Source organism: Vombatus ursinus, unplaced genomic scaffold (genome assembly GCF_900497805.2).
Source record: "Vombatus ursinus unplaced genomic scaffold, bare-nosed wombat genome assembly UNPS02014787.1, whole genome shotgun sequence".
Classification (NCBI taxonomy): Eukaryota; Metazoa; Chordata; class Mammalia; order Diprotodontia; family Vombatidae; genus Vombatus; species Vombatus ursinus.
This window is the reverse complement of record NW_020954565.1, coordinates 1,198,054-1,212,636: the sequence shown is the minus strand read 5'-3', so window position 1 is coordinate 1,212,636 and position 14,583 is coordinate 1,198,054. Positions and strand designations below refer to the sequence as shown.

The 14,583-nt window shown below is 37.6% G+C and overlaps 1 protein-coding gene across 1 annotated transcript in view; it reads left to right on the top strand.

Annotated features, from left to right (window-relative positions):
• The first annotated feature begins 271 nt into the window (after positions 1–271).
• The window catches only part of DPYD (dihydropyrimidine dehydrogenase), a 1,024,364-nt gene continuing 1,010,052 nt past the window's right edge, over positions 272–14,583 (top strand). The window contains exon 1 of the mRNA XM_027868249.1: positions 272–551. Within this exon, the coding sequence (XP_027724050.1) occupies positions 513–551 (39 nt within the window). The 5' untranslated portion in view covers positions 272–512. The remainder of the gene's footprint in view (positions 552–14,583) is intronic.

The following is a 14,583-nucleotide window of genomic DNA, read 5'->3' as shown; positions in this document are numbered from 1 at the left end:
TCCCTCACAGCTCTGCTTCTCTGTGGTGCTGCATTTCCCTCCCAGGGCTCCAGCCAGCGAGCAGAAGACAAACAACCTGAGGGCGGTCTCTAACTGCAGTCTGTCCAGCTGACCTCAGGTCGGGAATGGGGAGGAGGGAGCGGGAAGGGGGCGGACTGGCCCCTCCCCCAATTCCTGTTTTTCAAGACCTGGATTGCACCCCGGGAGTCCTGGGGGCTGTGAGATTGCTACTCTCTGGGAGAGAGGAGAGAGCAGAGACTCGTGCAAGCGAGCAAGCGAGCAAGCGAGCTAGCCATAGAGCGAGCTAGCCCAAGGAGCGAGACAGGGAGCTAGGGCAGGCAGCACCGCCCACGGGGGGCGTCGCAGTTGGGACTGCCGCTCCGCCTCCTCCTCCTTCCCTCGCCCTCCCTGTTTTCCTGCCACTTGATTTTTGGAGGCGAAGACGGCGCTGCGTTCCAGGAGGGGTGAACTAGGACCGAAGGGAGGGAGAGGATTGTCTCTGAGTGACTGCCATGGCTCCCGTCCTAAGCAAGGATCCCGTGGACATAGAGGTACAGCGCGCGCGCTCGAGGATGGAGGTTCCCCTCCGGTGGAGATGGGAAGGAGTCACTGGCTGGGGGGCGTGTGTGTATGTGAGTGTGTGTGTGTGTGTGTGTGTGTGTGTGTGTGTGTGTGTGTGTGTGTGTGTGAACGTGTATCTAAAAGCGAGAGCAAGAGACACAGAGGCAGAGAGACAGAGACAGAAAGCAAGCTTGGAACAAGTAGCAGACATCCAGAAAACTTTGACTCAGCAGCAAATCTTGGGGGCGGGGGGTGCGTTGGCCAAATCTCGGAGGGCTATGGGGGAGCCGGCGTGGGCACTGACCCAGGCAGTTAGAGATACGAAAGTTCAAGACTGGGCTGTGACGGGGTTGTGAAGATCTCCCATTGGCACTTCGTTCTTTGTTGTTCGCGGAACCAGGAACTGTGGTCCGGTCCACCCTGTGCGACAAACTCAGGAAAGGGTTGGGGGAGGGAGGCAGAGAAGGAGGGGAATGCGGGGGAGGGAGAAGCTGACCGCCTCTTGAGGCTCACGGAAATTGTGGAGGCACACTTCCGTGGGGTACCTGGACCTGGCAGCTGATCTGCTTTCCCCTCCTCTTCATGCACTTTGGAAAGGTGGGACGGACGGGGGAGATAGGATGAAAGGGAGAGAAGCCCAGGGAACAATGTAACTCGGGAAAGAAGTGGGTGAAAAGATTGAGGATTTGTAGACTACCCTGCAGTAAGGAGGGGCATAGGCAAACCTAGCCATCTCCCACTACCCTTCTTCCTTCCTTTCCCCTTCCAATCCATTCCTTTATAAATGCAAAAGGCAATGGACTGCATTGAAGTAGTCATTTTCTATTAGCTAGACTTGCCGATGAGAGGGGAAGCTCTTTTAATCTCAAATAGTCATAATTCAAGACTTTATTGACTCCAGTTCATGCTATTGGCGTCTAGGGACCGGGACAAACAGGATTTTTTAATTATCTAATAGTACTCCCCCGAGGGAGGGAGGTGTTATGCCCCTCATTCTTCCCTTTCTCTTCATCTTTTAGAACTAGCAAAACAAAACTCCTTTCGTCACTTCTATGCAGTTGTTTTTCTACACTTAATGTAAAGCGAGTCAGAACTTCTTAAACCACCTGTTTTCAGTATAGTTACATTCTTTACTTGTATCTTGGCTTATATCTGAGGGAAACGTCAGGTCACTCCTGTGTGTTCATTGGGGTTATTCCATCCAGACACTCCCCTTAAAGTAACATTTAGTTACTTAACAGTTGTATCTTGTAGAAAGCTCATTTCTTGATATTTTTTGTATTGGACTGAATCCTAAGTCACATGGTGGGGGAAAGATGTGAACCTTTTTCATTATGTGACTTTTTCTTTCAAGGACTAGAACTTGTGACATTGATTCCTATCTCCTTACATTTTACTAAGCATATTTATTTTGGGGGGGGCCTGTGGAGAAGGCACCCCCATCACTGTTATCTGCTTCAGAGTTCAGTGTCACAACGGAGGGGGGACTTTATTGAAGAGTGTTTTATCATCTTCTGATTTTCTTCCTTTCTTTTTTCCTTCTTTCTTTCCTTCCTTCCTTCTCTCCTCCTCCTCTTTCTCCTCCTTCTCTTTTACCTTCTCCTCCTCCTTCTCAATTACTTCAATACATTGAGAAAAATGCCAGTGAAACAAATGTAACTAGCTTTATCTCACATTGTCCCAACTATGCAATAACTTATTAAGTATAATGTTATAAAATGGTAATAGAACGTGGTCAAATAGTGATTTTTCAACTCCTTCAATAATCATTCATTAAACTTTTATCCAGAGAATAGGTCAATCAATAAGCATTTATTAAGCTCTTACTGTATGCCAGGCACTGTGCTAAGCCCTAAGGATATCAAGTATGGCATAAAAAAAAATACCTGCTCCCTGCTCTAAAGGAACTCACTGACTAATGGAGGAAACAACATGAAAGTAACTATTACAAACATCCACAGAGTGAAGGGATTGGGAAAACTTCCTGTAGGAGATAGCATTTTATCTAGAACATGAAGACAGCCAGGAGGCAGAGATGATGAAGGAGAGCACCTCAGCTATGGAGGATAGCTAGGAAAAACTGTCTAGAGCTCAGATATGGAGTGTCTTGTTCCGGGAACAGCAAGGAGGCCAGTATCATGGGAAGGAAGGGTTTATGGGGAGGATATGAGGTTGGAAAATCAGAAAGGTAGGAGAGCGCCATATTGTGAAGGAGAAATCATTTAAAAAATTTTTTTATTTGACACTGGAAATGATAGGGATACACTAGCATTTATTAAGTACAGGGAATGTGTATGACATAGCTGGGAAGATTAATTTGACAGATGACTGGAGGATCACTTGTAGTGTGTAGGAATTTGAGGCAAAGAAACCAACCTGCAGGCTTTTACAACATTCCAGGTTTGAGGTGATGAGGGCCTGCCCAGGGGTGGATGGAAGTGCCAGAAAAGAAAAGATGTCATATAAGAAAAATGTTAAGAAGGTACAATCAACAGGACTTGGCACAGGATTGGATATGGGGATTGGTGTGAGAGATAGTGAGGCATTCAGGATGACATGCAGGTTGCAAGACTGTGTAGATGAGGAAACAGAGAAAAAAAACGGTATCTACTTTCAAAATATCAGGGAAGCAAGGTGGTGCCATAGTGGATAGAGTGCTGGGCCTGGAGTCAAAAAGACTTATCTTTCTGAGTACAAATCTGGCCTTAAACACTTAGTAGCTTTGTGACCCTGGGCAAATCATTTAACCCTGCCTGCCTCAGTTTCCTCATCTGTAAAATGAGTTGGAGAAGGAAATGGCAAACCACTCCTCTATTTTTGCCAAGAAAACCCCAAATGGGATCATAAAAGGTTGGACATGACTGAATGACAGAAGAACAATAACAAAACCCTAAAATTGCTTGTTTTACTACTATTTTATAGAACACCAAATTTTTCATAAATGATCATTAGAAGATGCTTCCTGTCAGAGTGTAGAAAGAGCTGGCCTCAGAGTTAAGAAGCCTTAGGTTCAAGTTATGCCTTTGAGATATACTGGTTGTTTGACCTTGGGCATATCACTTAATGCTTCAGTGCCCCAGGCTCTTTTAAGCCTATACATAGATGCAGAGTAGGTTATGATCTACCATTGTTAAGAGAGGATTTTCACATTCGCATACCAATGAAATAACTGACCTGGTCCAAAAAATATTAAAAGCAAGGAGTCAAAATGAGCATATTTGATTTATTCTTATGTTCTATCCACCTTCAAGCCCTATCTCAATAAGATCATCCATCAGTTTCAAAGCTGAGGTTCCAACAATAATTGCTTATGCATAATCTTTTTCCTCCTTTTCTGAAACACCTTCAAAGTCCTTCAAGTATAGATCAATTTCCATTCATTAGTATTCGAGGACATTTGTAATCTTGTGCCAGTCCACATTTTCAGCATCCTCTCATACAACTCTCATAAATTTGGTGTTCTTGGCCTCTGTATCCAGGTCTCTGTGCACATGCTCATAATCCTTGCAATACCAACTCCCTTTTTTCCCTGTTAAGTTCCAACTCATCCTTTAAAGTCCATTATTTTGTCAAATCATGTCAGTTCAAACAAACAGACATTTACAAATACAAAGAAAAGGCATAGCCCTTGCCTTCAATGAGCATATAGTTTACTGAGGAAATAGAGGAGATGCTATTCAAAGTGAGCCTTGAAGGAGATGCATGCAGGAGATGCAGTCTTGGATAATGACTTTCATGCCAGCAGGAGGTTGCAGGTTCAAACTGGGAAACAGCTAATAGTTCAGTTTGGCTTAAACATAAAATGCATGAAGAGGAGTAAGGCTGAAAAAAAAAAAAAAGAAGCAGATTGGAGCCATGTGGAAGTTACACATAAAATGTGTAACTAGATAATCCATACTTTGTTCTAGAGAAAATAAGGGTCCATTGAAGAATTTGGAGCAGGAAAATGACGTGTGTGTGTGTGTGTATTTGGCATATTATTTTGACAATTGTTTGGATAATGGATTGGTGGGGGGGAAAGACGAGTCAGGAAGAAGTTAGAAGACTATTAAAATAGTCTAACCAGTGTCAAAGGCTCAATGCAAGGTAGTGATGTGAATGTAAGGTAGTGTGATATGAATGGAGACACTGAGATAAATATGAAAGATATATTGGAGGTAGCATAGACAATATTTGACAGCTAATTAGGTAGAAAGGGGAGGGCTGTGAGATAAATGGAAATGTTAGACAACTTAAAGGTCTAGGGCCTAGGCTACTACTAATAATAACAATATTAATAATAACTAGCATTTATATAGTACCTACTATGTGACAGTCAATATGTTAAGTGCTTTACAAATATCATCTTATTTGATATTTGTAAGAGCCCTGGAAAGTAGTGGAGGTAGAAGCTATTATTATCCCCATTTTTTTATCCCCATTTTAAAGTTGAGGAAATGGGGGCAAACAGTGATAAAGTGACCTGTCCAAGGACACACAGCTAGTAAATGCTAGAGTTCACATTTGAACTTAGGTCTTCCTGACTCTAGACCCAACACTCTATCTACTATGCCTCTTACCTAGGAGGTGCCATTCATCTAATTAAGGCAATTGATGTCAGCATCAAGTACATTAAGGAGGATAGTTAATTCATATTGGGACTTACTGAGTTTTAGTTTCTAATAGTACTTTTGGATACATGAGAAAATGAAAAGATTAGACTTATCCCTAAGGTTAATTTTAGTTCTAAATATTATCGTTTGTCTTCCAAGCAATGGGAGGTAAATATAATAATATCTGACAAATTTACAATTTTAAAGATGTAAGACAAGTTCAGGGGAAAGATTAAATCTCTGTATATAAATGGGGTAGAGCAGCTAGGTGGTGCAGTGGACAGAGCATCAACCTTGGAGTCAGGAGGACCTGAGTTCAAATGCGGCCTCAGACACATAACACTCACTAGCTGTGTGACTCTGGGCAAGTCACTTCACCCCAATTGCCTCACAAAAAAATAATAAATAAATGGAGGGGTATCTGTGTGCCTACTGTTTGCACAGACAAGAATCTTGAATTTATAGTAGCAGATGAAATAAAAAAAAGGAAATCCTAATTTACTTCTTATTTCTGAGATTCATTTAGAATCTACTTTTCTATCTCTCTAAAGAATATATAAACATATATGCATATATACATATTTTATATGTGTGTATATATATGTCTATGTATGTGTATATATATACATATATGTATGTATATATATATACAAACACAGTTATTTTCGCATGTGTAATATCTCTATGTAGGAGGATGAGCTTCAGCAGGATCTGGACCATGTGTTTGCCAAACTTGGGATCTTCCTCAGTTCATAGCACAATTCTATCTATACATATTAATTGCTTAATAACTATTTGTATGAATTAAGTTGGATGACTATCAAAGCCTCAAAGTTTGAAAAAAAAAACTCTTAGAATTAGATGTTTAATGGTTAAACTCCTTGAGAGAAAGGACTTGTACCCCTAGGGCATAACACAATACATAAGACATTGTAGACATTTTTAAAAAAAAAATGCTTGTTGATTAATTAAAAATGTTCATGATTATCAGGGACAGGGGGTAATGGTCACTATAATCTGTTGGAAAATTATGTGACCTTTGTTAGTAATATCTGTTAAGTGCCTACAGTTTGAAGAAAGTGATTTTAGGTATTGTGGAATATTACAAAGGAAATTGAAAGCAAAGTTTCTGATTTCATGCAAATTGCAACATAATAGTGATGCAATAGGACCACTTTATTTCTGTTTAACTTCTTCAATCTGCTGTTTTGTTTTAAGATGCTATCTTTTTTAAACTTCTAATTAGATCTAAAAAAGAGTTCTAATAAATTGTTAAGATAATCTAGCTACAGGGCTGTTAATTAATTAACCTCAATTTTAATATATAGATTTGGCTACTCAACTCAAAGGACAGAAGGTGTTTTGGGTGCTTTTACTTCTCTTCGAGATTGGTAGAAAACAAACATTTTCATAACTCCCAGCAGCGAGACACTAGGGGGCCTCACTGGCAGAAGCTTTTGACAAGGACAGCTGGAAGAAGAGAGAACCCTGGACTGGAAAAATAATGGAAAAGGCCAGCAAAAGTCTCTCTTTTGAACAGTCATAGAAAAAAAGATCCCCTGGGGGGAATAAAACTCCTTGGCTCAGAGATTTTGTACTAAATTTTGAAGTCTTACTACAGACTTCAGAAGTCTTTAGTCTGGAAGTGAGAGATAAATTGCCAAGATGAAACTGACAAAAAGTTAAGATGCAGGGTAAATGATAAATGTTGGCATTTTAATCAGAGCCTTTGTGTAAAATTAAGGCCAGAATAAAGAGAGAAGAAAAGAGCTCTGAATTTAGAAAGAGAAACCTTGGGTTCTACTCGACTTTGCCATGTACTGCCTGCATGATCCTTGGCAAATCATTTAAGTTCCCTGTGCTTTGGTGCCTCATCTGCAAAGTATGAAGTAGATGATCTTTCAGATTTAAAACTCTGATACTATGATTTCTGTGCTTTACTGTAGGCAAAGCCCATCAAATATTGTTATCAAAGAATGTGCCGCTCAAAGGACCCTAGAAATGATCTGTATACCACTTGCCTACCTAGTTTATTGATTAAAAAAACAGACCTAGAGAATGTCAATGGTTTTCCCAATGTCATAGAGATAATAGTTAACACATGTAATTCAAACTCAGGTCCTCTCACCCCAAATACTGCTTCTTTTTGCCTCTTTTTAACTGGGTCAACAAAAACTTTGTTATAGGCGAAACACTTATGCAGATAGAACAGTTAATGTTAGGAAGACTTGGGGTCAGTCTTGCCTTTGAAATTTGGTAGCTGTGTGACTTCAGGCAAGACAACTAAGTTCTCTGAGCATTGATATTTTCTTCCGCATAGTGGGGATAATAATACCTACCTCACTGGTTGTTGTGAGGTTCAAATGAGATGAAAAATGTAAAAAGACTTTGAAAACCTTAAGAATGTTATATAAATATCAGCAGTTATTTTCAACATAAATTTTTCAACATGTAGATGATAAGCAGGAACAATGGAGAAACAGTGCCACTGGTTCCCACTTAGCTTAGATTGTAACCAGAAATTTAATTAGCATCTTGGGGCAATGCTTGGGAAAATGTTGGGTGGTGACATGGAATTCACCATATTGTATACAGCGTGTTCTTAAATGTTTTGGTGTCAGACTGCTTGGCAGTCTGGTAAAAAACCTATGGATACTTTCCGAGAATGAAGTTTTTAAATGCATACAATAAACACATCATATTATAAAGGAAACGATCACATGGAAATAAAGATGTAATTTTTTTATACTCTGAAATCTACTAATGAAATCTGGGGCCATGCACCCAAGTTTAAGGACCCCCTTTCTACACAGTCCAATTTTAATATGTTTATCCTGTTGTTGGTTGACCTTGTTCTCAGACAACTATGCAGATTGACTGTATTCTAATATTTTCAAAAATCTCTTTAAAGAATTGCCTCCATTTGTACAATTTGTTTTTTGTTTTAACTGTTTTAATTAAGAGATTTTTATATTGAATGGTATAGAAATTTATGGTTGTGAATATAGGTGGCCTTTAGCTGAACATAATTTTAAAACCCCCAACATATTCCTGTCCAAGATTTCATGGTGGCAGCATATGTATAGTGCAGAAAGAACCACAAAGGGGGAAAATGAAGTTCTTTCGCTAGAACTGAAAAAATAAATGTCATGGAATGACAGAGAATACAACACAAATATAGAAAATGAAGTATTCAGTTATCCTCAGGAATATTGTTGACATTCAGTACTTTTGTTTGTGTATAGTACTATGGTACTGTACTTAATTTTTTTGTTGACTATTTATTTACTTGCATATTTAACTATTCTTCCTAGTTCAGGTAAGATTTGAAAGACAACAGTTCTTTTTAAGCTGATCTTTCTTTGTCTAATTCTGAGAGATGAGCTTTATCCCTACCATGGTAGGAGTTGCCAAGAGAAACTGAGTAAGGCCAAAAGAGGGAAATTTGACCTTTCTCAGTAGCTTCTTCAAAGTGTAGCATCATGACTTTCTTTTGCAAGTGAAGTCAGAGCAAATCAGCCATGTCCATTTTCAAATATTAGTATAGAAAACTAGTCTAAATCTCAGATTTGGAAGAATAGGATAGAATCGGGGCAGCTAGATGGCGCAGTGTGTAGAGCACTGGCCCTAGATTCAGGAAGACCTGAGTTCAAATCTGGTCTCAGACACTTGACACTTACTAGCTGTGTGACCCTGGGCAAGTCATTTCACCCCATTGTCTTGCCAAAAAAAAAAGGAGAGGATAGAATCTCAGGTTTGGAAGATACCCCAGAAGCCATCTATTCTAACCCATACCTGAATGAGAAATTCCTTTATGACATGTGGACAAATGGTCATCCAGCCTTTGTGCAAAGACCTTGAATAAGTGGCAGGCCGTTTCCGCTTTTGAATACATATAATGTCTGTAATGTTTTTCTTTATCTCGTGCTCGAATCAGCTTTCTGAAATTTCGACCTATTGCTCTTATCTTTGCCATGCAATACAAAATGAACTAGTCTGATCCCTTTGGCACGTGACAGCCCTTTAAATTCTTGAATATGTTTGTCATGTTCATCCAAAGGGTTCTCTTCTTTAGGCTAAACACCTACAATTCCTTCAGCCAGTTCTATATGACATGAATGTTAGGCCTTTCACTACTGCTTCTGTGTTCTTTTCATCATAATGGTAACTGAGATTTGATAGCACTTTAACATTTGCAAAACAGTGTTATTATATAGTGCTCATTTGAGCTTCTCAGCATCCTTTGGAAGTAGGTACAATAGATACTATTCTCATTTTACAGACAAAGAAACTGAGGCTCCCAGCAGTTAAGTAGCTTGCCAATTATGACACAAATACTATCTTTGAGAAGTAGGATTCGAATCCAGGTCTTCTTTAATGTAAGAACTCTTTATCTTTTTCTAAAATATGGCATCCAGAGTGATCAAGGAAGAAAGCTACTTCCTCCCTAACTTTGCGCACTATGCCTTTTAAAAATAACCTGACTAAAATTAGCTTCTTTGCTTGCTATATCACATTATTTACTCATTTCAAACCCACAGTCCATTAAAATCCTCAGATCTTTTTAAAGACAAACTGTCGTGTAGCCAGGCCTGCCCTGTATTGCACTTCTGAAGTTAATTTTTTAAGTCCAAGTTTAGGACTGCATTTATTCTTCTTAGATTGCACTTTTTTTGTTTTAAATCTCAAATTATAGTTTGTCAATATTCCATTCAATCCTTCCTGTCTTACATTCCTCCAAGGTTTGTGTTATGTATAAGTTGGGTAGGCATGCTAGGTATGTCTTTATCCAGGTCACTGATAATGTTAAACAGCATAATGCTAAACACCTATCTCTGAGGTCAGAACTCTATTAAGACTTTCTTCCAAGTTGATATCAAAACATTAATGACACTTCTCTAAATGAAAACATTTAGACCACATCTATAACTGATTAATTGTGGCATTATCTAGCCCACATCTCCCCATCTTGTGCACTAGAATAACTTAAAAGTTGTTGTCAAAGAATTTTCTGCAGTCTAGATACATTGCCTTAATCAGTCTAATATATCTGTCAAAAGGAAATTGTTAGTTTATCATGACTATTCTTTGATGGGTCTATATGGACTCTGTTACTGATTCCTTTGCAAGATGTTCACTAATCCTCTCTTTAATGATAAATTCCAGAATTTTACCAGGAATCAAAATATATTGAATTTTAGCATAGTTGCTCTACTCAATTCTACTTTTGGTACATCTACTCTTCTGCACAGTGACTAATGTTATCTGCCAGTTCTTGGATATAACATGTCTGAGACTTTTGACGGGAACTAAGACTTTTGTTTTTAACTCCGGATTAGTCATTTTTGTTATGTACTTTCCAGTCAAAAGATCATTTTTTCTTGGCAGGGAAAACAGAAGTAAAATAAACATTGAACAAATCTGCCTTCTCTGTCCTTATTCTTATGGTTTCATGCATCATGAGAAGTCATTCTATCCCTTCCCAAATTTTCCTTTCCTCCCAATATAGTTAAAATATTTTTTTGCCCTTCTTAGGTTTCCTTGTTAGCCTGAGCCTATCATTCTTATAAGGAGTATTCTCTATGCATTCATCCTTCACTGCATGCTGTTGAGTCCATTTCTGTACATGTTAACCAAAATGAATGAATTTTGTATAACTTAACATATCATGCTCCTTTTCTTCTTATAAGAATGAAAAATTGTTACGTAAATAGTTTGTTCTTAGAACTCCATATATAATAGAATTAGGGTCAAGAGCAACAGAGGAAAACTATTTAACTCCATGTGTTATTGACCCACATAATTCCAAACACAGTTGGGATACACACACATGCACACACATATATGTGTATGCATATATGTAGATGTGCATATTATATATGTGTGTATATAGGTGTATGCAGATATGCATACACCTATATACACACACGTATATTATATATACACAAGTACATTAAACTTCCTGTCATCCAGGAGTTTTTTTCTTATTTTCTTTATTCATTGTTCATAGAACAGTATGCTAACTTTTCTAGTATTGTCCATTTATGTATACTTGCTAACTGTATAGAGTCTTTGTGAATAATCAACGTATGTAAAATAGCGTCTGTGATAAAGGTATGAATTGGGAATTGACAGGCTTCTACAAATTATATCCTAGACTAGACCATGTCTTTATAGCCACAATAAATGACTGAAAGGTACAGTCAATATAGTTTCCAGTGTTTATTGTTTGACTATTAAAACAAACTAGAAAGTCAGAATATGTCTTATTCACTCATTACTACTTTGATATTATGTTTCTTCACATACTAGTTACAGAATTTACTAAGCCCGATGACCTATAATGTATATGTTTTGCATTTACATTATTATTTGCATGTTATCCCGCATTACAATGTGAACTCCTTGAGTGAAGGGACTGTGTAATTTGAATCCCCTGTGCTTAGTCTGGTGCCTGGCACATAATAAACATTCTTTTGGCAAATTAACAAACATTTGAACCAGTAGTGCAAAATGTTGCCTTAAAGGCTCCCCTGTCCAAGATGTCATCTCCCTTGTGAGTGCTAAAATGATCTAAGTCCTTGAATATTATAACAACAGAGATAACTATTTGTTGACTTTCTAATTAATATCAATGAAGGCATAAAACACAGACACTTATGCTTGGGCATTTTCCAGCATCATGGAAAGTATCTTAAGAGTCTAATTGGAATAGGGGTTCCCTATAGACATGATGTCCTCTCCATGCTCCTATTTGCAGATGGCATTGGATTAACCATTTCAAGTTCTGGAACATCATAGAGCTTCTTTTTAATATCATTAGTCTTCTAGTGTTATATTTTGCTGTAAGAGAAGAAATACCATAGAGTCTGAAGACTTAGAATACCAGAGTAGTAGGAGAGAGCCATGCAGTGGGCATGTGTCAGCAGGCACACAGTACTAATGCAGAGGTAGAGAAGAAAAAAGTCTTTGTCAGAGAGAAGTAGAACATGGGTATGGGATGTAGAGAGAGTGGCGGAAAATTTATGAACATCTCATATTCTCCATTGTTTTACATGTAATTTTGAGAAGTTCTTCAGCTTCAGGTGGATCAAATTTGTAGGATTTGTAGGAGGACAGGGCCAAAAATTACATGGAATGGTTTAGTTCAACAAATATTTGTTAAGTACATATTGTATACTAATGATTTTAAAGAGATGAGATCTTTGCAGTAACACACAATTTGAGGTACTTTGAAGAAATGGCATGATTTAGCAACATGAACCAACTAGTGTTCTTCTTACTCTGTTCTGGACTCAGATCGTTACCTGGATATTGTGCCTGTCTAGAATATGTGCGGACTAATTCCATGGTATATGATAGTCCAGGAAATATTCATTTTATCCACTTTTAAAAAAAGTTTAGATGGGTATGCAGATCTCAAAGTGAATATTACTGAGGAGGATTGTGGTATTCCTGGGCTCAGGACAATTAGTTTATTATGAATAGAATTTATTAGCAAGCTTTGCCATTGGTAGAGAATTCTGTTGTTTTGGATTCTGCACTGGGCATCTTCTGTGACAGTGGCAAATATTTTATATGAACATATGGCTTTCTGTTTTATACCATGATGGATGTAAATATTCAGTGGCTAATCAAAGTATCTCTGTAGTTACTTTCGTCATATTGTATAACTTTAATATAACTTTTGTAACTGTTGGAGATGACTTATTTGAGGAGATGCTTCAAATCAGAATTTTGTTCTATCAGGTACAATTATATAAAAAATAAAAATTATTTAAAACAGACAGCAAAATATTATCTTTTCTGTATCTCTCAGTGAGTTGTAATTCCAAAAAGGTTTGATTTGCTTTATAGAAAAAATCATCTGAGAAACCCTGACCTTTTCATGTTTCTTTTTTTAATTATTATTAAGGAGAGCCTCAATTGTATACTTAGACCAGTCTCATAAGGATATTAAAGAAAAATTTGTATTTTTTGTCTTAAAAATATACTTTTTGCTTACAATGCATTTTTACAGTACATTTTATTCCCCTCCCCCCATTTCCCTCTCACCCACTGAGGGAGAAATGAAAAACAAAACAAAATCTTAGTGACAAATAAGCATAGTTAAGCAAAAATGTCACATTCTGTGTTATTAGTCCATCACCTCTCTGTCAGGAAGTGGGTAGTATTTTTCATTATCAAATCCTCTGGAATCATCATTGATCATGACTTTGATCATAGTTCTTAAGTCTTATAAAATTGTCCATTTTTACTATATTTATAGGATAATATGTATTGTTTTCCTGGTTTTGCTTACTTCACTCTGAATTTTTGGAAGGTCTTCCTGTGTTGCTCTGAAACTATCTCTTCATTTCTTACAGTACACCATTATAGTCATATACCTTAATTTGTTCAACTTTTCCCCAATTTAAGTGTATGCATTTAATTTCCAGTTGTTTGCCATAATGCAAAGAGCTAAGCTATTTTTCTTTATATGTAGGACTTTTCATTCTTTCTCTCATCTCTGGGGTATTGGCCTAGTTGTGGTATCACTGGATCAGAGGGTCTACACAGTTTAGTAACTTTTGAGGCATAATTCCAAATTGCTTTTCAGAATGGCTTTACCAATTCTCAGCTCTACCAGTAGTATATCAATTTAGCTCTTTTCACCCGACCCCTCCAAAATTTGTCATTTTTTCTTTTTTTTTAAATCGAATTTGTCGATGTGGTGTGTGTCAGGGCTGCTTTCATTTGAATTTCACTGTTAATGATTTGGAACATTTTAAAAAATACAACTATTGATATCTTCAATTTCTTCCCTTGAAAATATCTGGTTTATATCATTTGACAATTTATTAATGGGCAAATATCTCTTAGCTTTATAAAATTCAATCAGTTCCTAACAACTTTCAAATCATACCTTTATCTGAGAAATTTGCTGCCCAATTTTGTTTGTGCAAAAACATTTTCTTAAATTTTATGTAATCAAAATCTTCTATTTTATCTTTTGTGATGCCTTCTTTCCCTTGTTTGGTTTTGAACTTTTCTCCCATCCCTAGATTTGAAAGATACATTTTTTCCTTTCCCCATTTAATTTGATTATGATGTGACCTTTTATGTCTAGATTGTACATCCAATCAGCTTATCTTGGTATATGTTGTGAAATGTTGCTCTAGAGGTTCCCAAAGTGGGTGATAATGCCTCCTGGGGGCACTGGAATGATTCAAGGGAGTGGTGGTAGCCTTGGGTGTAATTGGGGAGCATTGAATAAAAATAAGGAGACATTGGAAGCATAAGGAAAGAAGAGAAGAAGAAAAATTTGAAAAAAAAAGACGTTTATACAGGTTTCATCTGTTGCACATGAGTTAAAGTCATAGTGATTACATAATTTTCCAAATAAACGCACAAAAAGTCAGCCAACAGATCTTAACAAACAAGTGCTGGC